General features: G+C 39.9%; 2 protein-coding genes across 2 annotated transcripts in view; both read right to left on the bottom strand.

Moving 5' to 3' along the window:
• nherf1b (NHERF family PDZ scaffold protein 1b) overlaps positions 1-11,220 on the bottom strand; it is a 30,597-nt gene extending 19,377 nt beyond the window's left edge. The window contains exon 1 of the mRNA XM_077619188.1: positions 10,285-11,220. Coding sequence (XP_077475314.1) covers positions 10,285-10,860 — 576 coding nt within the window. The 5' untranslated portion in view covers positions 10,861-11,220. The remainder of the gene's footprint in view (positions 1-10,284) is intronic.
• A 1,932-nt stretch (positions 11,221-13,152) lies between these two features.
• On the bottom strand, positions 13,153-26,459 carry LOC144088842 (ras-related protein Rab-37). Its single transcript, XM_077619528.1, has 9 exons — positions 25,926-26,459; positions 24,671-24,781; positions 20,710-20,751; positions 19,562-19,628; positions 19,346-19,398; positions 18,974-19,039; positions 17,160-17,216; positions 16,115-16,191; positions 13,153-14,190 (listed from the first exon to the last, which is right to left on the bottom strand). The coding sequence occupies exons 1-9, from the start codon at positions 26,034-26,036 to the stop codon at positions 14,085-14,087; spliced, it is 690 nt and encodes a 229-aa protein (XP_077475654.1). The 5' UTR covers positions 26,037-26,459; the 3' UTR covers positions 13,153-14,084.
• Between the last annotated feature and the right edge of the window lie 249 nt (positions 26,460-26,708).

Genomic DNA, 26,708 nt, shown 5'->3' with positions numbered 1-26,708 from the left:
TTCTTTTTTGGCCTTCAAGCTTACAAACGCAACTCTTACATTCATGCAAGAGGGGCAAAAGCAGTAAGACAAAGTACCGGTATACAAGTTGAGATAACATAGAAATGCATTTTAGAATACGCCCCAATGTATCCCACCGCAATTAATGGTGTCACACTACAGGTACTCAAGCGTATACTGTAAATTCCATGTTAATGAGCAGGTGAATGTTTATTCGTGTAAGTGTGCTTTGTGATGAAATGCTGACCAGGGTGAATCCTACATTTGGCCCAAAGTCCCTTGGAATAGGCTCTCGCTAAACCTGACCAGATAAGCAGGATAAGCAGTAGAACAGGTTGGGTACTTTTATTGTTGTTCCAGTTAGCAGTGGAAGAAGTGCATTGAATATGACGGTAGGTGTTTCTAATAGTCTATTTAGATTTTTTTAGTGGCAGGAAAATAACTGTCATTACCATCATCTGATCTTATTATCATTGCAAAGAACTTGTCATATACAGTAGCTTGTGTTTATTACCACTCAATGTAATTGTCAAACTAAACATGGAACAAAGTGCATTAAACGTGGGGTGTTTAAAACACCCATATGACTAACAGAGTTTTTATCAATCCTAAAGCGATATGGATAATGAATTGAATATGAAATGTGCAGCAACACATGTAGACAGACATTTTAAGAATACCAAAGGCTTCTTCTTCCTGTACAATATACAGCGACGATTACTGAATTATATTGAAGAGCCTTGACTTCCGGTCATCTTTTTTTTTTAAAAATAAATATATAATTGGTGTCCAAAATATTAGACATTTGAAGTGCCGCAGTGGGTTATAAGTCACACTTTTTCATAGTTTGGCCTGGCCTGCGGCTAATACCTAAGTACGAATTATGTATGTTTTTGTTTTCTCTCTCAGACCAGCGACAGACTGTTATTATGTTTTTTTTAAAATACTACATTCATTCATTTTCAGCCAATCGCAGGGCACAAGGAGACAAAGGACAACCATTCACACTCACACTCATACCTAGGGGCAATTTAGAGTCTTAAACAACTACTCTGCATGTGTTTGGAATGTGGGAGGAAACCGGAATACCCGTAGAATACCCACGCAAGTATGGGGAGAACATGCCAACTCCACACAGTGAGGACCAACCTGGGATTGAACCCTCGACCCCAGACCTATGACGCTAAACACTCGTCCACCGGGCTGCTATTTAGACTATAGTTATCTGAAAAACTATATTAACAGATGCCAATTTTAGCCTAGAGTTCTCCTTTTACTATTGTTACCCCAACATGCGTTTTTTTTTGGTTTCTGATCAAATAAAAATTTCCCTCCCAAAAATGTGACTTGTACTCACTCCAGTGTCACTAATATATTATTTTTTTCCTCTTCATTGTGCATTCTTTGGCTGTTGCGACTTATACTTAGGTGTGACTTATAGTCCGGAAAATACGGTACTCCTGAACTATATCCTGTAATTGCGATTGGCTGGCCACCAATTCAAGGTGTCCCCATAATTGGCTGGGATAGGCTCCAGCACCCCCATGGCACTCGTGAGGATTGCGGTAAGGAAAATGAATGAATAGTATATGAATATACTGTAACATGTCTCTATTATAAGAGAGGAGGACAAGTAGGGGTTAGTCTATTTCAGGGTGAGCAGCAAGTCATTTCCCCCTCCACCCCCGGCAGGGTGCGGCACTCCCGCTTATTGTCCGGCCGGGGTGGTGAACCTTTAGCAGAATGGAATGTGGCATTGTGGACTCTCACTCCGGTAGCGACAAAATCACTATCACCAGAAACACACCCACCTGCTTTTACACACTTGGACACGAGGCCCAGGTTTCAAGCCATGCCTGGGCGGCAGTGGCTCTGGACCCACAACACTACAGTGGAGCTGTTGTTTGGATTGGCGTCACTAAGGCGTATGAGTGACATAGTGTTCGATGATTTGCATAAGTGATAAATTGAGAACAACTGTTTGCATTAGTTCATGCAAACTATTTTTTGGTGAACACTGTGCTTGCTTTAAATGAGTCACAACCATTGTTTTACAGGACTCATCAGTTGCCATTTTGTAATATTTGAAAAGCGGTCGCCATGTAAAGGCCAAACTGTCACAATATTTCATCTTATATTTTGTTTCAATAAGTATAAACATGTTTAAGGAATATTTGACACAATTAAATGATATTTTATAGGGCTTTTTTATTCCTGAGATTAAAAATCATAGTTTATAACTATGTCTTATTTTCATTCGATTTTTTATTATCTAAAATAAGATTTTTTTTGTCATTTAAAGTTGTTTGGTATCACTGGAAGCACTAGGAGATTGTATGTACTATACTCCACAGTGATAACTTGGCTCTGACAGGTGTTGACAATGAAATATTAAATATTGCACGTGAACGTGACTTTGGTCAGCTCGCTTGGTTCGGTAGCTTGTTTACTTAGGAGGATAGCATTTGTTTGCTTGAAGGCATCAAATATTACTGTCCGGTTCTAGTGTTTTTCATTCAAACTTTCAGTTCTTCTTTATTATTATGAACTATTTCATTATATTTTGTTCAAAAATCATCATAGCTGTGTACATTATTGAAATGTATTTATTTCACTGACTCATTTAAGGTCACTCAAGACAATATTACGTGTGGAGCTTTGCTTTGCAATAAATCTCAAAATTAATCAAAATTAAAAGCTCGATATGATTATTTATACGTTTATTATAAATAATTCAATATTTCAAAATGGCTTGTTGCATAATCCATTCTCTCGCAGACTTTAGTATGGACCATTACCCCAATCAACACTGGCTTGAGGGTGACTCCTTAAATGTTATCAAGCGCACGTGTAGTCACAAAAAGACACTAGCGCACATATGTGTAACCATGTGAACACAAGCCCTTTCAACACACAGCCTATGATATGAAGGTAGCACCACGTAAAGCACTAAGCATATTTGATCCTGTTACACACACGTCTGTCTATATCTCAATATATGTGATATGTAAATAATGCCTGCTTTCGTCATACACAAACGAACAAACACACAATCAGCGGGAATTTCTGTTTACTTTGAACCTTGTCTAATATTTAACCTTTCTGTATCTATACCTGTTAACTTTTATTATTTCTCATGTTTTATGTCATTGCACTTGCTGTCTTATCTCTTAAATTGTTCAGTACACGGGACACAAACAAAATATGTCGACCTCACAGTTCTGGGGTCGAGGGTTCAACATGGAGTTTGCATTTTCCCCCGGGCTTGTGTGGGTTTTCTCCGGGTACTCTGGTTTCCTCACACATCCCAAAAACATGTATAGTAGGCTGGTTGAATACTCTAAATTGCCCCTAGGTATGAATGTGGCAGTGAATGGTCATCCGTCTCCTAGTGCCCTGTGATTGGCTGGCAACCGATTCAGGTTGGCTGGGGTAGACTCCAGCACCCCCCGTGAGCCTTGTGAGGATAACCAGTTATTAACATGTTTTATTTAAAAAATACTATAATAACTATATTTATAAATACTATAATAACACAATATAAATATGAATTCACTCATTGGCTGTCATTGACGGCAATAGAAGTCCAATCCATTCGATCTGGGAGAGGTGGCAGCGAATGATATCGTAATGTTAAAAGATAAATTGCGATTCATTTCATTCTTTATAATAATGAATTGAAAAGTAGCAGTGCGCTATTTTTTAAAATTTAAGTATTGTTAATGAAATATTAATATGCACACGTATATTCATTCACAAAGGCACAATGAGTTAATAACTAGGTAAAACAATTAACCAAGTTAATTCATACCATGAGATTTTTGGAGCCACATGATTGAATATCTGGAATCATCAAAGGCAGTAAAGAAGTTCCTAAAAATAATATTTGATTTAAGGTTTATTATTTACGCAGTATGCAAAATGTTACTGAATATTTTTAACTATCAATATCGACTTGAAAAGTTTATAATAATAATAGTAATATTCACGCAATAATTGTTTATAATGGCTCCCCTGCTAAGGAGGCAAATGATCATTAAAAGTTGCCCTTTTATGATTCTAAAACCTTATCTGGCTCTTCCTCAAGGCAAATGGCATTTGATTTGTGTGAAAAAGGTCAACTCTGATAAGAATCACCAACTGTGTTCCCCCATGGAGCGGCATTATAATTTAAACACAAGGGTCATACAGTGCCTTCTATACTCACTCAAAATTTCCACATCTCCTGGAAGTTTGTTGGCCTTTTTATTTTGAAATAAACTACTATGTAACAATTGCATCTCATGATACAGTCCAATTCTGCATCACTATAGGGTAGAATGAAATAGTTTTGTGTTATTTTTTGAATGTCAAGTCATTGCCTAATGATTTATCAGAGTACCAATACATATCGAACCAATCAGGTATTCCGATTGACAAGGCAATAGATTGGCATACCAGGTTAGTCAATTGACTGCTTGGCATTGCCATAGCAACTTAGCAATGTATCACTTTATAGCCATTAAAACAGTGTTTTCTATTAACATATATATATAAAAATTAAACATTTTAACCGTGTTTTCATCTGTGTTTTGTTGAATGTCATATCTAGCTCCAGGCACAAGAATAACTTTGTCGAAGGAGGCAGTAACGCACGAATTTGTTGGTTTTCCAACTACCATTTAAACCAGAAGAAGATTACTGCACTGGAAAAGAGGACTCAAACGATCAGAAGAAAGCAATTGTGGCCAAAGTTAAACATGGCTGTGTCGGGGTGGAGGTTAGAGCTTAGTCTTTGCGACGTAACAAAGTTACGGAACTAGGAAAGCGCTCGTTTTTGCCTCTGATTTTGGAAAAGGGCCAAACAACAAAATTACTAGACCATTTTCTTCATGTTTTTTGGCTTCCAAACGGTTCCCTTTGCCTGTCAATCCCATATTTAACAAACTAGGATGAATAAAACAATAGTCTTTTATTGGGAGCTATTTGACAAGACACTACTTGTGTACTGCGCAGTCGTATTGTTTGATCACGCCCTGCTTTTTCATGTGTTTACTCTTGACACTGTTTCCGATACAATTCAGTTGGACTTGAGGTTGAGAGGCATAACATTTGGGATTTTAACCACAAATTCCTGCTATTTGACAGCTACAGGGAGCATGTGTGAGTCTGCGCAAAGTAGAGGGTGCACAAGTACAGATCAACCAGAAGGGATAATGCAGAGAATTTAGTGTCTCCATGTTCTATTCATCTCAGATTAAGTTTTTGCTACAGCTCTAGAGCCTGGGATTTTACCCCAACATCCTGTCTGGCATTCCTGTTTTCACTAGTTACACACACACACACACCACTGGTTTAGCCGACACACTGACGTACGAACACCGCCTGTCTGGTCTGGTTTTTGAAGTGACACAAAAGAGGGTTCGAAGCGCAACGCCCTCTCCGGAAGCCGTGGAGAATTTTGCATGGTTTCCATGGTTACATGGATGCAGTCATGTTGCGTGAGGAGTGTTTTTATGAGCATGATGCAAGTACTACAGGTGAGGTTAAGAACGGGTATGAAGGCCCGTAAAAATGAAGGTCAAATTAGGGACAGTTGACCGGCCCATGAAAGAAAATCACGTCGTAATCGTTAAGAAAAGTAGAATAATTCACAGCATGTTCCAAAGGTCGGTTTGTTGCTTATTCGGCAGGTACTAAAGATTTTGCTGCTCTAGAGTGGAAAATTATGTCATTTGCAGAAATTATTTTCCGTTAAAGTAAAATGATATTAATTCAACAAATTCGTTTTTGGGGGGGATTGGTTTGGGTTGTTTTTTGTAATATTCAAATCTATTTTTAATGATAGTATTAAACCAACATATTTGAACACAACTCTATTGAGTCGGACGCAAAACACGGGCTACAAATTTGTGAAAATAAAGCTATTTAAAGTATTTTTTCCTGCTTATTTTCTTTTTTTACCCAATGTAAATTGAAGCAAGTTGGCCCAAATGTTTAGCCTGTTGGCCTCGCAGTTCTGAGATCGAGGGTTGAATCCCAGGTCCTTCAATTGTGGAGTTTGCATGTTCTCCCCCGAGCTTGTGTGGGTTTTCTCTGGGTACTTCGATTTCCTCCGACATCCCGCAATTGGCTGAACCCCCACCTGCTGCCCATAGTTGGCTGAGGTACGGTCCAGCACCCCCCGTGACCCTTTTGAGGATAAGCGGTATGGAAGATGAATGAATAAATAAACTGAACTGGACTCAAATTCTATTATATTTTTAGCATTTTACAGTCACTGGTGGAGTAGTGGTTCATTTGGCTGTCTTTGATGTGGGCAGTGTGGGCTCGATTCCCACTGAGTGTTTTTTTTTCATGAGTACGAATGTTTTTTTTGTGTTTGTGTGTGTGCGCGCTTCGACTGATTGGCGTCCAGTTCAGCGTGTGGTCTGCCTTTCGCTGTAGTCAGCTGGGATTGTCTCCAGCACCCTGCGACACTGACATGGATAAGCATTGTTGAAAATAGATGGATGATGTAGCCTTACACTACTAATTAGCATTTCAGTAGGCTTTAAAATGTTTATCTTCTGACTTTTTTTGAGTTTTTTTTCACAGAAAAGAAAATGGTATTGCATATCGAGTACTTTTTTGTTTTTGTTTTTTGGGGGAAAATTTGTTTTTGTGAAAACAACACTTAGAAATTATTTAAATGTGTAGCCTTCATCATAGATTCATCTTAATGTACATTTTATAGTTGGTCAGTGGGACTGAAACAGAAAAAAGGGGGGGGGGGAGACATTTTGCTTCTGGCTGAGGACATTTTCCCCTCTTATCCACACATCACCATCGATGTAAGCAAACTGAAAGCTCAGACGTAGACACAAACAGCCTAAGGGTTAAATAACCATAATGCATCAAAACACAGATGTTCCACAGTAGATGGAGACACTTTTCGTCGAGGGCTTTTTAAATGAGCCCTAATGCAGCCTGACGCACACACCGACGAGTCGTGGGAACAAAATAAATAGGAGCAGCTTTCGGTAACAAGTGGCCACTGTGAAGGGAAAATGTACCCACATACGCACAAAGCTCTTACGTCCAATTATGCGTGTCCACTCATCCTCCTGCTTTGAATTAAAATTAATTTGTCACTAGTTAACCGTACAATCAAGTTGAGCTATTGAGTTACCAGCATTTTTTTTGCTCATCTTTCAACTTTCATGATCTTGAGTGATGTTCTGCCATCTCCCAGTGCAAATGGGGGTAACATCTACAGTATGGTGAGTTAAAAGACAGACACGGGGCATAAATATCATCCTTCCAAAACATTTGCGAGGAAGAAGTTGGTGGGCTCTGTTCTGTTTTCATGAACCGCATTGTCTGTTCTATCTGATCACCCATTGCATGTGGCTGCAGCACACTACAATTGGGACACAGAGACGCTATTCTTCACGTCACACTCAGCATTTAATCTCATTTGCAGGGTTCACTCCAAAATGTCACCTGAAACTTTTCCACTTCTACTTTGCCAGCTTCCATTTTTAATGTACGCCCACTAGCCACTGCATTAGGTACATCTTCATTATGGAAAATTGGAATGTAAATGTGTGCTTCTACAATGTGGTTTCTCTCATGCAGTATGTGAAGAAGCAGTACTGTTTATGATTCAGTTAAAGCATAGGAAAGATGAGGTCACCAACCTTTTTAAAACTGAGAACTGGTACTGCTTGGATATCGATTATGGTACCAGTTTAACACTCCTGAAATAGCGCATTTGCTCAAATAAGAACTACTAATGACATATTATTATTGAAACTAACACAGCATAGTTCAAATATTTGGGCTAAGATGTTCGGAAATATTTCTCTTGACTCTCCAACTTCCTCCAACTTTTCCAAAACACGCATGTTAGGTCATTCATTACTATATTACGTCCATAATATATACGTGCCCTGTGATTGGCTGACAAACAGTCCTGGGTTTACCTTCCTACCTAGAGTTAGCATCATTTTGGTCCAGTTCACCAATGAACCTGATGAGGATAAGTGATAAACTAAATTGTTGGGAAAACATGGACAAAAAGAAGTTATTTGCAGCTACAGTGGTACCTCGAGATACCAGCTTAATCCGTTCCGGGACTGAGCTCGTATGACAAGTTACTCGTAACTCGAGGTAAAGTTTCCCATTGAAATGAATGGGAAACAATTTAATTCGTTCCAACTCTCTGAAAAAAACACCAGAAACAGGATATTGGATTGAAAAAAAATGTTTTATTTCTTATAATTCGCCATATATTGACAAAGTAATAAATAACGAGTGGTTTAATAGAAATAAAGTGTTTAAACTAACTAAAATTGGCCGGATTTCGCCGAGGGGAGAGGGGCTTCGTTTTTTTTTTTCCTCCACACAACGCACTCGTAAACAGAACAAACACTCCACCCTCACGTTCGCTATCGATGGGCTGTTTGCTGTCGTACTATTCCCTTCAAAATATTCCGAAAATGATGCACACAAATGTCCTCACAATCGGAGAACGCACGACCACTTGCCAACGAGCAGCAAGCAGTCTTATCAGCGATCGCCCCGCTGCTCATGAGAGCTACAGGGGCGCTGGCTAGCGGCTCCTTTTACCTTGTAGCATCTGTGTTTGCATCCCCTCGAACGGCGACTATGATAGAGTTGCTACCGGGGATGCTGTTGCGAGCCAGTGCCCCCGATGTTCTTATGAGCAGCCAACGAGCAGAGTCTTTTATCAGCGATCGCCCCGCTGCTCATGTGAGCTTCAGGGCGCTGGCTAGCGGCTCCTTTTAGCTTGTAGCATCTGTGTTCGCGTCCCATCGAACGGCGCCTATGATAGAGTTGCTACCGGGGATACTTTTGCGAGCACGAGTATACTTCATTACCCAGAAAGCCCTCTTTTCACCGCGCATGCGCGTTGTGCGTTTCCTGGTCTGAATAGCTCATCCGGTGCTCGTAAATATTGTTATACACGAAAGATATGCCAAAAAAAATGCCATGGCAACCTGGCTTGGTCGCATCACGAAACTTTGACCGCATCACGGGCGAATTATTCGATCGAAATTTCCCCCGTAAGACGAGCATTCCGTATGACGAACGGTCGTATGACGAGGTACCACTGTATTTGCAAAAGCCGGTAATTGATCTGGAGATGAATGAGATAAATATCAGAAATTTATATTAAACCAGTAGGCACACATGAATCAGTATCCAGAAAGTAACTATTTCAAACATTCCTCCCTCTCTTATGATATTGTTTCACAGTACTTTTTTGGTTTTGTTGAACCATGAAACGACACGCCTTAAGTGACAGTGCATTTTTTTCTAGTTGTTAATAAGTCATCAAACCTATAGGGACACTATTATAGCTCCTCATTGAGAAGACAACATGCTGCAAGTGTTGTGAATTTTCTTATTTTTCCTTCTAGGTGCATTACATTTGCAATTAGAAGTTTTTTAAAAATCTTTTTTCCCCAAAACCAGCAGCATACATATTAATTAATTCATTCATTCATTTTCTGAATTGCTTTATCCTCACTAGGGTCACGAGGGATGCTGGAGCCTATCCCAGCTTGGTGGCCAGCCAATCCCGAGGCACAAGGAGACGGACAACCATTCACGCTCACACTCATACGTAGGGGCAATTTAGAGTGTCCAATCAGCCTACCATGCAAACTCTACACAGGTAGACCGACCTGGATTTGAACCCAGGTCCCCCACTGTGAGGCTGACGCACTAATCACTCAACCAGCGGGCCACTTTTATCACTGTATACCAGGGATGTCCAAACTATTCCACGAACGGCTGCAATGGGTGCGGGTTTTCATTCCAACCCATCAAGAGGACACCTTTTCACCAATCAGTTGTCCTACAAGTGCAGTCAGTGGATTGCAATCAGATGTTTCTTGTTTTCAGCAGAAATCTCATTGGTCAAAGTGTATGTGTTTGGTTGGAAGTTTGGTTTGCGTGATTGGTTGGAACAAAAACCTGCACCCACGGCAGCCCTCGAGGACCGGTCTGGCCACCCCTGCTGCATTCTATTAGAAAAATAGTGCAGGAGTATACCTAAAAACAGGGGTGGCCAAGTCCGGTCCTCAAGAGCCCTTATCCAGTCTGTTTTCCATGTCTCCCTCCTCTAGCAATCAAATGATCAACTCATCAGCAAGCTGTCCAGAAGCTTCATACCGATCCCAACTATTTGGTTCAGGTGTGTTGGTGGAGGGAGACATGGAAAATAGACTGGATAGGGGCTCTCGAGGACCGGACCTGGCCACCCCTGCCTAAGAAGTAGCTGAAGCAACTCACCTTGTCTGAATTGACGCTCAGCTTCCTTTGGACGTCCACGTGAATCTCCCCGTTACTGTCCGGTACGGGTGAGCTCCCCCTGGACCCCCGTCCCCGCTCCTCCTGCTCCTCCTCCTCCACTTCGACTTTCCCGGCTCGCCGTTCATCTCCATTTTCCGTCCCCTTGACCTGTTCCTCCTCCTCCTCCTTCTCTTTCCCATCCTTCTCCTCTTCCCCTTCCTCGTCGAAAGGTAACGGAACCCCATCGTGGACGTAGTCCTTCAGACACTTGATGTTATGTTTCTTGAGCAGCTGCTCCGTGTCCGGGTCCACCACGATCAGCTCCAGCCGTCCCGGAGTGGCTCTGATGCGGCTGACGACTTGCTGGTGGCTCTCGTTCTCCACGTCGTCCCCATTGACGAACACCAAGCGGTCCCCGGCGCGGAGCCCGGAGGACTCAGCGGGGCTGTCGGGCTCCACTAGCCGGATGAACTGCCCGGTTTTCCCCTTCTCCCCGTGGAGGTGGAAGCCGTATCCGTTGTCGCCTTTGTCCAGCGTGCACAACCGGGGACGCAAGTGTTGGTTTTTACTCGGCATGGTGGCTTAATTCTCTCGACCGAAGCTCAACCTGTTGCTCGATACCCGTGGAAACACAAAAAAAAAGACTCGGAGAGCTTACCCGGCCCGTGCGATGGATGCTGCCGCTTCGTGCGAGTGGAGGAGCGTCAAGCGGAAAAAAAAGTGCCACAAATGACTTGGTGCTCTTTTCACTTTCACCGAGTAACGGGTTTAAAGTCCGACTGGGTTTGCGTGGGGGGCGAAGGTCCCTGTCTAAAAAAACTCCGTCAGCAGACTCTCCACGACGCGAGTAGAAAGTCCACTCAGGAAGAGGGAGGTGCGTTCACGGACCAGCCCAGCTGGTCTCTTCATGCAAAGCAGCCGCAACGCCATAGGAAAGAGCGCAATGGCTATTCAATTGGGGACACTTGCACAGCGCAAGCGCGCCAAGTACGAAACTAATCCTGCTTTTAATTTGGTTAAATATTGATTTCTTATCATTTGAATGTGGTATTTCACTCATGGTGGCGATATACGTCCAATCCATTTTGACTAGGAAAGGACGATATTACATCGATGATATTCTACGATACAAATTGAAGAGGAAAAACAAATGAAACATGAAAAAAAAAAACTTTTTGTACTGTCGTGGACAATCAATCAAAAACGTTTGTCTTCCTCAAAACAACATTTATGAAATAAACACAAACAAAGTTATAAACTCATTGTTTGTCATTGACACTAATAGATGTCGCATTCTTTTAAACTGGGAGAACTGGCTATGAATGTTCATGTTTGAGTGTGATTGACGGTGCAAGACGTCTTATTAGTATTTTGACAGGGTCAAAATCGCAGTCAAAATGAATGAGACGTCAAGTATTGACGGATGAGCATTCATAAACAGTCTTCCCAGTATAATTACATTGGACGTCTATCGTTGTCATTGGCAGGCAATGAGTTAAGAAATATTTGTTTACAAGAATGTTGCAATAAAGTCGTGTTCCTGTAATTGTTGAAGTTGTTTTTGATTGGGAAGGGCAAATGAATGATTGTTGCACTAGTGAAATTTCCCGAATATGGGATGAACAAAGTTATCTAGTAATCTAATCTTGATAGTAATGGTAATGGAGGCTATTTTTGCATATTATTTCTTAATTTATTGACGGTGAATGACGTCCAATCACATTCTGACTGGGAGGGACGAATGAACGAACGTCCAATCAATTTTGACTGGGAGGAGGCCAATGAACGAATGATTATTCTCAACCTTCCTTGTTAAAATCATCTACTGAAAGATGAACCAGCCCTCTATTTAAATAAATTGAATATCTATTTTTTGGAATGATTTAAAATAAGAAATTAATATTAATACAATAGATGAAGGGTGCCCAGTCTGTTTTCCATGTCTCCCTACACAACACACCTGAATCAAATCAAATAATTGGGCAGCTTCCTAATTAGTTGATCATGTGATTCAGGTCTGCTAGAGGAGGAAGATATGGAAAACAGACTGGACAAGGGGTCTCGAGGAATGGACTTTGCCACCCCTGATTTAAACAATAATTTGGCAAATTTTATTTTTTATGCTGCTTTTGAGGTAAGGCATTGCTCTTTCACTCACAGTTGAAAATGTTGCCTCTTTGTGTTTAACTTGTTCGCCATCCCTGCAATAGATTGTGCACCACATTCATATGCCTGACTGTAATTATCACATTACATTTTACAGTGTCCGCTAAAGTAATTGCTCCTGGTTTCATAATGGGTTTAGTCAAATGCTTCTCTAATATGTGCTCTGATTAAACACCACCCCAAGCGGATTTTATGATCGAGCACTATAATAACAATTCTATATTTAATAGCAATTTCCAATTGAGAACTGGCAAGTGGTGGCCATAATCACTCAACCCCCAATGTGGAAATGTAAAGCTGCTGTAGAATCAGCACTGATAAGTACGCGTGCCTAAAGTGGTGCTTCTCCTGGCTCAGCTCATTAGGAGTGAAGGATTGAGAAGGTAGGTCCATGCAAGATGATGCACACTGACTCATACATGCAAGGGATGTGAGAAGAGGAGGTGTGAAGGTTGGTAAAGTGAATCACAGATGTGGGCCATGTTTTTAAACTCCACCACATACCCTCTTGGTAATAAAAAAACACTGTCGACTTTGCAGGAGTCATGAGAAAATAAAGGACTGGCCTGTGTGACTATTCCACATTTGTATGCTACTTTTGTACACTAAAACAGCCTCAGTGCTGCCACGTTGTGGCTTATTGACCTCAGCACAATCTAACTCCCACACTTCACTCACATGCTTGCATAAAACAACACCACATACATTACAAAATATACTTTATATATATGATAACAAAGCACTTTTTCATGGCACTTTGTGATCAACATGACACCTCAAAGAAAAGACAAATGTGACAAGCAGATAATGAAAATGAACCTTGTAGAAATCAAGCATGGAATAAATACACCTTCTGTACAGTGTCCACAACATCCATTGTTAAAAAAGACACACAGGTTTCCTATTTTTTTTTGTTTGGTTTGTTTTTTGGGGTAATTATAATTATACATGTTTTACAGACTTCATAGGCAGGAAAGGAAATAATCTCAGGCGCAACACTGTTAAAAGCCACACAAAATTCCTGCAATGAAGTTCTGGCGTGAACTTTTACTACATGTACAGACACGCATACGTTGGGCAAGCGCCCTCTAATATTGATTTTATTCTAACAAAATTGCACACTTGAAAATGTAGCTACAGTCTGACTGCGATGCTGCGAATGCACACTTAGTGAGGATAAAGACTGTAAGGCCATAAAAAGGATTCTGTTCACAGCTCACAGCCTCTGAAAAGTGACACCAAAACAGCTATCTTACTCCTGATCAAGAGTTAAATTGATTGTTCATAGAAAACTTTACCAAGCAAATCTACTCCCTATTGTCCCTGCAGACTGATATAGCTTCTTGTTTTGTAAATCTTGGCTTTTGATCACAACTGTCACCACAAAAACCACAACACGTTTCTACAGAGAGAGATATTCACATTTTCGATAAGGGATGGCAATCGGTTTCACTGTCATTCCGTTGAGTGGAGAAGAGGACGCTGACTTCAAAGGATTAATGCAAAGGGATTGGCTTTACTTATCCCCCCCCTCTCTCCTCTCTCCCTACCTCTTTCTTTATCCTCTTGTGTATGTGTGTCTGCATGTGTGGGGGTGCGTGCATGTCTGTTTCCCGGCCCAGGATCAGGTTTAGCTACACAAGGCTGCAGCAACCGGTCTTGTGCTTCTGAGATTCAATATAGTCGTGGATCTGGAACTTGGTCTCATTTGGCTCTTGGGTTGTTCTGTGCTTCAGCTCACTTGTGTAGAAAGACAGAGAGAGAAAAAACTGGAAGTCAGATTCTGAGGGGGCGGATGAGTAGTGGGATGCAGCAAATCAAAGATATAAGATAGGTTAGGAAATGAAAAAAATATGTGAGAAGCAAGAGACATTTTTAGCATCGCATATCCATATCTAAGCAAATGTACACTCATCGGCCATAACATTATCTTCAAGCTCATTGACGCAAACATTATCTCATTGAAGTTCCAGTTGCATGACTGAACTGTAAAACCATGTCTGTGTTAAATCTTCATAGTATCAACATAAATAACAACAATGAGCTTTGCAATCAATTATGTTTCCACTGAGCATGTCTTCTTTGTTTCTGTATCGAGTGATTTAAAAAAAAAAAAGAGCTTGTTTTTAAATTATCTTGATTTAAAACTGCCAAAACACATTTACAGTATGAGCTTTACCCGTTAAACCCACACGTGAGATCGTGGTTTCTGAAGATCAACTCAATTTTGGCCTTTTTTACATTTTGAAAGTATAATTTTAAGGCCTTTGTCAATCATGCATTTTTTAAATGGTCATTTATTTCCAAATAAATTGCTTTGCAGTAGCATTTTGGATTGTTGAAGCGCATTTTGGCAAATTCTAGTTGCATCACTTAACATTCAAAAGTTGGCACTTTAGACTTTTTACCCTTTAAGATCGGTTCCAATTTTTGCTCATCCCAAAAAAATAACATACTTTAGCAATTGTTATGGTATTAATTTTTGAAAATATAAATAATTATTGTATTTTTATAAATGATTAAACTGCCTGCCCTGTGATTGGCAACCAATTAAGGGTGTTCCCCTGTGAAGATGAGCAGCTCTGAAGATAAATATGTATATTTTTCAGACAATAAGTGGCAAAAAATGTTAATTATAAATCATAATTATATTTTTAGAAGTAGAAATAAATTTAATTGAGTTCATGGAAACTAAATAATAAAATGTAAAATGAATTAAAACATAAACACACTGGTTACAGGTCCAAGTAACACAAAGTATTTCTTTTTAATAGTATTCAAATCAATGCATGTACCTGACGGCAATAGAGGTCCAAATTATTTACAGCAGAAAGACTATTTGTGAATGTTCAAATCTTAGCAATTATTATTATTGTATTATTCAATTTCAATTCATTCATCATTGAATTGTTTTTATAAATTAAACGTAGTTGGTGAAAAATAAAGGATAAAATACAAATTCATAGAAACAGATGTACACCATTTACCGCCCAAATAACATATAATTCATAATATTTATTCCATTATGGCAAAGCATGCCATTTAAGGTAGGAGACGTCCAAAAAGGGAAGGACGAATGAACAAATGTTTACAGCCATTTTGTTAAATGATTGCCACATAGAGTATATGCAGATTCGTGCATTGAATTTATTTCATTGACCATCATTCTTTCTAACTACTTTCTTACCTACTTTTATTATTATAGCCACTAAGATTTTATTTAGACTTAAAAAGAAAAATGTTCAAATATTTGATTCTCCAAACCCCAATTTGTGATTTACAAATAATATAAATATATATAAAAACAGTTTGTCAAAAATTACAGGTTAGATTAAACTTTCCTTTGGATTTTTGGCTTTGACTACCAAGAGATAAATTTTTGGTTTTCTGTTATGGTATGAGACCTCAAGAAAATGAAGCCATTAAAACATTCCGACGTCTTCATCGCGTTTGCTGTTTGGTGACACCCTTTGATTTCCTGTGGTTACTATGGTCACCAGAAAGCATCTGTCGCTTAAATGTCAACGGAAGACATTTTCACCGCCCTCCAGTCAGTTGTTTTTCTTTCAAACTGAATGTGGTTTGCTTCTAAGCTATTATTGCAAGAGCAGTCTGAGTCCTGAAGTTAGATATATATATACCGAAAAATCTATTTTACACTTACTTTGCGACTGCTAGAAAGGCCAAGTCCACATTGACGCCGGTTTTTGCGCTGGTTTCCATGAATGGCACGCCGTACTCCTAAGACAAAAATCATAGGGTGCAGAGATATAAACGATAATGTTTGCTGACAGTGGGATTTTTTGTCATTTCTTCCAAAAATTACATCTGTGAGCTAAGCTGTGACTGATGCTACATTTTAAAGAATCCATAGACTTCTCAAATTTATTGCGTGGCCATTCAAACGAGGTGTTATTCACCTTACTTGTTGCACGGCAGCATAGTCATGGTTGAATGATTGAACAAAAGATGATTTCAATTAAAATTCAGTTGTATTTATTGGCACATGGGTGTGCAAAGTTCTGTGTTGAACTGCAAGGTTTTAAAAAAATGACTTTTTGAATGTATCTAAATGACATAAAATCTTTATTTAATCATAAGGTACCAAATTATAATTTAAAATTGTGTTTTCACCTTAAAAAAAGTTAGATGAACAATGAATGGGACATTTATTTATAAGTTTAACTCTTTCAGTGATCAAGTTTGTAGCTGAATTTTATTTAGTAAACATAAAAATGCCAGACTGTTGTGGAAAAAGAACACCATCAGGACTGGGAGTGAGGTTTTGCTGGGTTAATTCAATGCCTACTAACCAAAGTTGGCTGGGATATGTTCCAGCACCCCCATGACCTTTTTGAGGATAATGAATGATGAATGAATTTCTGCTATGATAGTATGGTAGTCTTTTCCTGTGTCTGTATTCTCACCCTCTTGCTACTGTGACAGTGAAATTTCCCAAATACGGGATGAATAAAGTTATCTAATCTAATCAAAAAATAGGGGTGATCCTACTTTGCGGTTTTTCATTTTTGCGCCCATGTCTGGTCTACAATAACTGTGATATTTGAGAGATTACTCTATAGAGCAGTACATTAATTAATTCATTTCTTTCTTTCACTTCACTTGAAGTGGCGGTTTTAAGTGCAAAGACAGACTGGTCTAGCACAACTTGATTAAGATGTCTGAAAGGTGAAAAGGTGAAAGCTTACTTTAGCGAGCTTCTCTCCATCCTCCGTCTTCACCACCCTCTCAGCGGCCATGTCTGCCTGTAAGACAGCAGATAAAAAGTCAGTGACTCGGAGGTCAAAGTTCATAGACTCACTAATTGTGACATGAGACGGTCCATCGTGTCAGTTCATGCACTCTGCTCATCCTCTAATCTGGCAGCCATTCTTGCAGGGATGCCAGATAAGAGGATGTTCCTGAGCCAAAGCAGCCGCTGAGCGAAAGGGTGTCCCGAGTTTTACCTCCAGTGTACTACTGACACTGAAATGCCTACTACGGTTGTCAAAAATATCAATATAGAAATAATATTTCATTGTAAATAATAATAATAAAATTTCATTGACTACTTATTATTACTTATTTCTTGATTATTGATTATTTATCCGTTTTTGTTGTTATTTGTGCACTTATCTCTGTTGTTGACTACTTATTATGTTGACTACTAATTTACTGTTACTATTTATTGATTATTTATTTGTCTGTTTGTTGTTGTTATTTGAGCACTTTGTACTGAAGCTTTAAATCTCATTATACTTGTATAATGACAATAAAAGCAATTCAATTCAATTATGTAAACATTTCTTAGTTACTTTTCCCCTAAAGCAATTAAAAATTCAAGGGAGCTACCAAACTTACAGTAGTAGTAGTTTTTCCTGTTTTTAACTACTTTGTGGAACATTTCAGAAATTTCAACAAAAACCACCTTTCACAACAAAGACTACATCCGAACGATTATGATATCAATCAATGCTATATGTATATGTATATGTATAAATAAATACTCATGTTTTTGGACTACCAAAGGTCACTGCGATTTAATTGTCATGGGGTGGAATTGATTGTGATAGGCGATAATTTTGCATTTTGCATTATTTTTCTTTTTTTTTCCCCATGAACTCAATGACTGCCATTGACAGTGCAAGATATCCAGTTCATTTTAACTGGTTTGGCCCTCCCAGTCAAAATGAATAGGACATCTAGTGCTGTCAGTGGCATTGAAAGATGACAACACAGCCTGTCCTCCTTTTTAATTAATTTCTATGTCGATCATAGTCAATGGCAGGGAATTAGTAAATTTTAGGGTACATTCTGGTACATTTTGGATCATTTCTGTGTATTGTAGGGCATTTTGTTGTCACATTCTGTTCATTGGTCCTTTTCTGCTGATGTTGGCCATTTCTAGATCATTTCCCATCTGCACTTTAAGGTCACTTTCTGTTAATTTTGGGTTATTTTCTGATGATTTGGGTCATTCACAATTTTGGGGAAATTTGAGGGAGTTTTTTAAATTAATGATCACCAATAAAGAATTGCACTGAATATATACATACTATAGTATATGGGTTTTCCAGATTATTTTTTGAATATTGATGACGAGTTGAAAATCTAAGTACAATGACACCAGTAACGCCTGCAACTTTTACCACAAAAAATCAACAACAAAAAACTCTGCATTCAGTTCAAGAATCCACTGAGCAGAGTTCTCTCAAAACCACCAGAGGGCTCCTTTTGACATATTAGTTACGACTGATGCTTGTCGCGAGTACTCCTTGACTAGAGGCATTGTATGAGAAAGTGATTTTAAACGAGGAAACGCTTGAAGCATTCTATTCTCTACCTATTATGTGATTTTTTTTCCCCCATTGGCTTTGTACTTTAAAATCACCCACAAAAGGACACCCAAATACATAAACAACGAGCTTTATCGTGGCCATTTCATACATTTTCTGAACACGACTGAAGAAAAACAGTGCAATTATCCCCCTGATTTCTTGCATTTAAAAAAGGCTTTGCTCACCTTGTTGCCCAGCAACATGATGACCACATCCTTCTTGGCGTACTCATGTATTTCATTTAGCCAAGCCTTTATAAAAAAAAAAAGCATAAGCAGATAAATTCAGCAGTGATGTGTTATTGGCATACAAACAAATATATTAAGACTTTATTGTTTCTGTCCCCCAGAGACAAGTCCATGAATCAATCACTGTGAGGACGAGCCATGGAGGAACAATTTTTCTGCCTTTCATTAACAAAACGAAGCTGCAACATTGTGTTCCTTTCGGAGGAGGAGGAGGAGGAGGAGGAGGAGGAGGAAACGTAAGTCGCCATTGTTTGTAAAGGAGGGTTTTAGGAGCAAGAAGCTCAACATGGAAAGCAGCAAAAATCTTACCCTGATGTTGTCAAATGACGGCTTACTGGTGATATCATAAAGCAGGAGTAATGCTGTCAAGGGGAAAAGAGGGAAAGCTGCATTTCAATGATAACACTTCAATAACACACACACACATCCGTGCAAACATACTCAATTTCCATGAAAGTATTTGCATTTCTTAGAGCGGTTGCTCACACATACAGATAGTATGAGGAAGTTAGCAAACCAAGTTACCTTGGGCATCTCTATAGTAGGCGTGTGTCACGCTTCGGAATCTTTCCTGGCCGGCTGTATCCCAGATCTAGAACAAATATAATTACACTGACGCCAACAGAAATGCTGCTTAACTGAACAAGTCAAACTGCCAACAACAAAATGAGCAATGTAGCATTTTAATTCAGATGCTCTCCAAATCCAGAAAAAGGTGTTTTTTTGCATCCATTTCTTCAGTTGTTATTTATATTTCCTCATGTCCAAAAATTGATTATTATATATTTTCCATTTTCATGGTTGTATTGAATGTGTACCAACTATATCAGGTACCTATTAAGTCATACATTCTAATATTCCGAGAGAAAATTTTAATAATGAGATTAAAATTGAAATATGATGAATAATAAGGCAAAATTGTGATATTACAAGATTCAAATTGTAATATTCCGAGAGAAAATTGTAATAATGAGATTGAAATATGATGAATAATAAGGCGATGTTGTGATATTACAAGATTCAAATTGTATTACTCCAAGATAAAAGTCGTTTTGTTGGTTATTTTTAATGTAACATGAACCAGAAATTGTTTGGTATCGGACTTTGACTTTAGTCGGCATAAGATCAGGGTGAAAAATGTGCTATTTAAATACTTTTGAGTTTCTTTGATTGCTGTTGCTAAAACTTGGATGAGAATGACTCTATATTGTAAATAAAAGATTAGAAGATTTTTGCAATGCAAAAATGGCTGGGAAATACTGCTCTAGATATACATTTGGTAGCAACCGTATCACGTGCTTTTAATATAAATTTGGTCGTAAATCCTTTTGAGTTACATATGAAGTAAATGTTCTCACGGTATCCAATTCTGCATTAGTTTCAGTATATGTCGCAAGGTGTGCTTGAGGGTTAAGAAACATGTAAACAGACGTGTTTACGGCTTGATCAAAGCTACCGTAGGAGTATTAAATTTGGTCACCACCCAATCCTGCAGAAAAAACAGGTTATGAGGATTAGACGACTGGGTTCCCTGGTGTGAATAAATCCTGTTTACTTCCTCTGATTTGTAACGCCTTTTACAAAGTAGATGAGTCTGAGATAATCCATTGGACGCATGGGTAATCATGTGTGCTCTAAAACAAACAAATGAAAGGAAAGATGCACCAGCTCACCTGGAGTTTAATTTTCAGGTTGTCGACATCGACCACTTTATTCTGGGGGCATAAACAAAAAGAACTATGAGAAACAGTGCTGTGAGGAAACGAGAAAATGACATATATTTGAGGGGACAAAAAAAACCACAGCTCGCAATGTGGCTGAAAAAAAAAGAGAAAACTACAAGGAGCTTTTAAATGCTGCCAGACAAAGTTAATTGCAGCACGCGCACAACGACATCAGTGACTAGGATACTGGGCAGAATATTAACTGACTCCCACTGTTCATTGCCTGCAACCTCAATGGTGGCAATCTGGTTTTCTCAGAGTTTGAACCTTTGCAGCCAAAAAGCATAATATAATACAGTGTATCACAAGAGAGACCATTCAAATATTTATAGCCGATTTAACACTATAAATTCCCTGTAAATGACAAAAGTCTTTTCAGGGCCTAGGGCTGTCTACCGTCATTGTTTTTGTTAACCTTTCCCAACAATAACTTCCCACCAGAAAGCAATTCACAGGTAGGGGAAGTGTGAAGATGCATCCAAAATGTGTGCAAAAAAACAACACGATTTAAAAGCTCAAGATTGGTTCACCTATAAAAAGGGTAGCCAAAAGCCACCTGCTGAATATTGTACCATGGCAGAACGGACATGGTTCAAGCCTAGCGCTAGTTGCCATGGCTTTCTAGTTCCCCCCAATTATTATGTGAGAGGCGCCTGCATGCTGAGTAACTGCTACAAGGAAGCATGCTGAAAATAGACCAGCCATGTTGCAAGCTGACACAACAGCACTGCCTGTCTTTTCATGCACTAACAACAACCTCGGAACACAACTGTTTAACTCAGCTCACTCCCCCGTTTGGGGCGAGAGGTTAGCGCGTCGGCCTCACAGCTCTGGGATCCTGGGTTCAAATCCAGGTCAGTCCACCTGTGGGGAGTTTGCATGTCCTCCCCGGGCCTACGTGGGTTTCCTCCGGGTACTCCGCTTTTCTCCCACATTCCAAAAACATTCATGGTAAGCTGAGTGGACACTTTAAATTGACCCTAGGTATGGGGGCGAGTGTGCATGGTTGTCCGCCTCATTGTGCCAAAGTCAGCTGGGATAGGCTCCAACACCCCCCACCACCCTAATGAGGATTAAGCGGTTCATAAAATGAGATGAGATATAATATTGATAAAATGCCAAAGTAATCTACTGAAACTAATGGCTTTTACATTTTTAATAGGCAAAGATAATCACTTGCTGTTTTAAGCATTAAGGTTTTTACGTCTAAAAATAAAATAAAATAAAACAGATTTTTTAAAAAAAATATTGTAATCTATTCATTTTCTAAACCGCTTGTCCTCACAAGGCTTGCGGGGGTGCTGTAGCTTGTTGCAGGAGGATGGGTACTGTTGTAGTAATGTCATAGTTATAAATAAACTTTCACTTGACTCTCCCACTTTGCGCTGTTAATGGCAGACGATGAATTAAGGAGTGGCTGATCAAGACATGAATGCGATCACTTTAAATTCATTCAAATGAGTGAGAATGCAGTATTTTTTTTTTCCCAAACGTGCTATCGGTGCAGTATTTGCATTGGCTGATACTGCACAGCTGTGTGTCGAAATTGGGAACCCAAAAGAAACTGTATCAGCGACTACCTTTAACCTCTCTTTCACGGCCACAAGAAGCCTGAAGCAGGCACTCACGACTGTACAATGTAGATGGATAGCATGAGGGTGAATGCATCGTTTTCTTCGGTATCACTTTCCTTGTCTGTGGATTGTGTCTACAGGACCTGTTGCTTTTCCCTGAGTGGTGGAAAAATAAATTGTTCTAAGGGGGATAGCATCTACAATGTTGTTTCTTTCAAGCAACCATTCCAATGTCTTGTCTCAACAAGACCACGTGGGAAAGATAATATATCAGTATGGCTAATGCAACGCAATTTCCTCCTCAAAGCACTTGTAGTTGATACGCCATTAGCGTGAGTGTTGTGTGATGATTGAGGGGAAACAAAAGGTTAGGTGGGTTCACTGCACAAAGACTGCTGTAATTTCCATACCATAAGGCTGGCTCTACTTATTTCTTCCAGTTTGAAACCACCAGCTTATATGATCTCATCTCATTTTCTGAACCGCTTTATCCTTACTAAGGTCGCGGGGGGTGCTGGAGCCTATCCCAGCTGACTTCGGGCCAGAGGTGGGGGACACCCTGAATTGATGGCCAGCCAATCGTAGGGCACAAGGAGACAAACATCCATTCACGCTCATACTCATACCTAGGGGCAATTTAGAGTGTCCAATCAGCCTACCATGCATATCTTTAGAATGTGGGAGGAAACCGGAGTACCTGGAGAAAACCCACACAGAACATGAAAACTCCACACGGAAATGTCCGAACCTGGATTTGAACCCAGATCCCCCCCATTGTGAGGCCAACACGCTAACCACTCGCACCGCCGAGCTGCCCCAGTTAATATTATGTATTTTTTATTTCTCTGTATATTTTAGGGTTTGTCAAAATTATTGAAAAGTATCAATACAGAAACGTAACTTGTATCAGATATGATATTCATAAGCTACATTACTGGACGTAGATTTATTTTCTTCATCGTAAATGGTATTTGGTATCAATGCTTTTGAAAATGTCACTATTGTGGTGAGTGTAGTCTGGGGATCGGCCTGGTGTCGCGAGTGGTTAGCGCATCAGCCTGACAGCTCTGGGGTCCTGGGTTCAAATCCAGGTCATGTCCATCTGTATGGAGTTTGCATGTTCTCCCCGGGCCTGCGTGGGTTTCCTCCCACATTCCAAAAACACGAATGGTAGGCTGATTGGACACTCTAAATTGCCCCTAGGTATGGGTGTGAGTGTGCATGGTTGTCCGTCTCATCGTGCCCTGCGATTCGCTGGCCACCAATTCAGGGTGTTCCCCCGCCTCTGGCCTGGAGTCAGCTGGGATAGGCTCCAGCACCCCCTGATGAGGATAAAGTGGTACAGAAAATGAGATGAGATGAGTAGTCTGGGGATGTAAATATCTTTTGCTCTTGTGGGGGCAATTTTATAGTCGGGAGTGTCTTATATGTATATATGGATTATATTAGATATGTCTATAGTCATCAAGGATCAAAGCATTGATACTGGGATATTTGATTTGAAAAGTATCAGTATTACTCAGTGTCATTTGGTAAATTTGATTTTGAACTACTATTGATAGTATGGGAGTATATTTTTGATTTTTTCTTCTTAACTCATTGTCTTCTTTCGGCGTATTTTGGTTTTTAGTTGTCAATACTTCTGCAGTTAACCATCTGGTGCGTCTTTTATATGAATAAATACAAATTTCTTGTAAAATTTGGTAGCATATTCTTAGGTGCGCCCTCCAGCCGTTAAAATGACAATACTTTTGAGTTCATCCCAAAAAAAACGTATTCTTTAATCTAAAATACTTTTCATTTCATCCCAACAGCATACCGATTCAGATTCTTCAAATTCCAAAATCGCTGTGCTGCAATCTTTTTCGCTCTGTCTATGCCCGTAAGACAGTGCAAAACAACTAAAAACTGGTTCCGCCAAAAATCTGAATGAATTAATATTTGTAGTTTAACTTTTGTTTCAAAGTACATTAGCCAAAAGATTTTTGTTATTGTAGACTATGTGCCTTGGTTTAATAAACATGGGAGTTTGCAAGTGTGAAAGTGCATGGGGGGGTCAGGTGGCATGATGAGTTGAGACCACCACAAGCACTGAGTCAAGGAGACAAGTACGTGGGCAGGCATTCACATAGGGAGCAGCCGGCAGCTCCTAGCAGAACAAGTGGGCTGTGAACTCCACGGACTGTCTCCAGAAATGATTTGTACATAGGGTGCCATCATCACATGTGGCGAGGAAAGTGAGGTGATAATTGACACACTCAGGAGTGGCTCCCAATTTGCTTTACAGTTACCAGAGTAGCAGAAATGAGATTTTTTTCGAATACAATAGCTCTCACCCTAAAGTCGATTCCGACGGTGGCAATAAAGTTTCCTCCCACAAATGCACCGTCTTTAAATCGCAGCAAGATGCATGTCTTGCCCACGGATGAGTCTCCCAGTAGCATCACCTATCAATTTGAACAAAAAAAGGGTGAGGTCACAACAAGTTACAATGCAACAATGCCCTTGGTAACATTCAATTCATCGGGTAGGGAAATAAAAGAAGGGACGCATGACTCATTTTCAGACGAAATATTTTCAACGGGGAAACATAACGTTGTGCAATCCATAATCAGTTTGAATGAAAATATAATGAATATAACGACACCACACTGGTGCCACCAACATCTGTCACTGTCAGGTGGTTTAGAGATCCAATCTAGGATCTAATGCTTAGTTTTCATGAAAAGATTTTTTTGTGATTTTATGAGGCATGTAGTTTCAGCCTTTAATGCAGTAATTCTAACCCTCACCCCCTTTTACAGGGCACCTGTTTAACACTGGGTGCCATTGACGGTCCTAGACGTCTAATTTTCAATGGGAGGGGCGAATTAACAAACTCATCTCTCTCATCTCATTTTCTGAATCGCTTTATCCTCACTAGGCACGCAGGGGGTGCTGGAGCCTATCCCAGCTGACTCCGGGGCAGAGGCAGGGCACACCCTGAATCGGTGGCCAGCCAATCGCAGGGCACAAGGAGACAAAGGACAACCATACACACTCATATCCATACTTGGGGGCAATTTAGAATGTCCAATCAGCCTACCATGCATGTTTTTTGGAATGTGGGAGGAAACCGGAGTACCCGGAGGAAACCCACGCAGGCCCAGGGAGAACATGCAAACTCCACACAGGTTGACCGACCTGGACTTGAAACTAGGACCCCAGAGCTGTGAGGCCGACGCGCTAACCACTCGCTCCACCGGGCCGCCCTTCTCTCGAACTAATAATGGGAATTGGTTTCTTTCGAAATCGACATATCTTTTTTTATTGTTGTAGCATCTCGGCAGTTACAGGTGTGTCTGGTTTTTGGCAATGGGGTGCATCAACTACAGACAACAAATATTTGCATCAGCATACCTATATGTAAAAATCGGAATATTAACAGTTTCTCACTCACTTGTTAGAAATGGCCATTAAAACTTTGACCACAAGCACAACACAAAACACATCGCGTCTAGGGTGTTTACACTTTCCAAACATTATGATATAATTATATGCATATAGAGAAAATGTATTAAAACAGCCTAAATAATAAGAAAAAATACACACCTTGAAGGCAATATCATAATACTCGTTAATAGAAGCGCACCGCTCCAACACGTATTTGGACGTCCCGTTTTTAGACGGCTTTCGCGTCAACGATGCCTTCCTGGTGGTCATCGCAATGGCAAATGATGCGTTCACGGCCGCCAAGGCACTCTTATAGTCCGACACGTAGTCCAGAAAATGTGCGCTTGTTAGACGTAGATCTCAGTCAGTGTCTCCGGCAATTTCCTGCCCTATTACTAGCATACTTTGAGCTCACAAAAACATTAATGGTCACCAGAGAGAAATAGAAAAAAGCTCAACCTTCGGCGTCTTGATAGAAAAAAATTACAAGACGGAAGAACACGCAGAGAGGCCGGTTTCTAAGCATCCAGTTGTCGTCATAAGAGCAGCAAATGCCACCCGATCGGAAACATTTCTCTTATTTGGAACCTGGCGTGGGCAGTCGGTATGAATTGACGAGATGTGCACGGCAACAGCGTCTACAGTGTGAGTACATGCGTGCGCGCGCACGCGTGTGTCCGTGTGCGTGTGTTTTCATGAGTGAAACATCATTTGGTTGTGTACTCAGGGTTAAATTGTACTCAAAACAGCTGGAGGGGTCAATTGAGCCAATCGCTAAGTCATCTACGCTACAGGTGTCGTTCGTTACATTTATTTTGACTTGACATAGTTGAAAGCGCTTAAATCCATAATGTTACATTTCATTCATGACAATAATGACACACGCACGTATAATAGAATCGTTTTGTTTCTGTAGCTAAGTCATGCTCACATTTGTCTCTT

Source organism: Stigmatopora argus, chromosome 14, assembly GCF_051989625.1.
Source record: "Stigmatopora argus isolate UIUO_Sarg chromosome 14, RoL_Sarg_1.0, whole genome shotgun sequence".
Classification (NCBI taxonomy): Eukaryota; Metazoa; Chordata; class Actinopteri; order Syngnathiformes; family Syngnathidae; genus Stigmatopora; species Stigmatopora argus.
Note: the sequence above shows the minus strand (reverse complement) of the source record. Positions and strands in the feature narration are given on the sequence as shown.

What these genes read in the sequence shown, in the direction of transcription:
- LOC144088842 (XM_077619528.1), bottom strand. Translation starts at nt 26,036, where the DNA reads ATGACCACCAGGAAGGCATCGTTGACGCGAAAGCCGTCTAAAAACGGG. An exon ending in CCGTCGGAATCGACTTTAGG is followed by an intron (nt 20,752 to 24,670) that starts GTGAGAGCTATT and finishes TTATGCCCCCAG; the next exon opens with AATAAAGTGGTCGATGTCGA. An exon ending in ACCTGAAAATTAAACTCCAG is followed by an intron (nt 19,629 to 20,709) that starts GTGAGCTGGTGC and finishes TATTTGTTCTAG; the next exon opens with ATCTGGGATACAGCCGGCCA.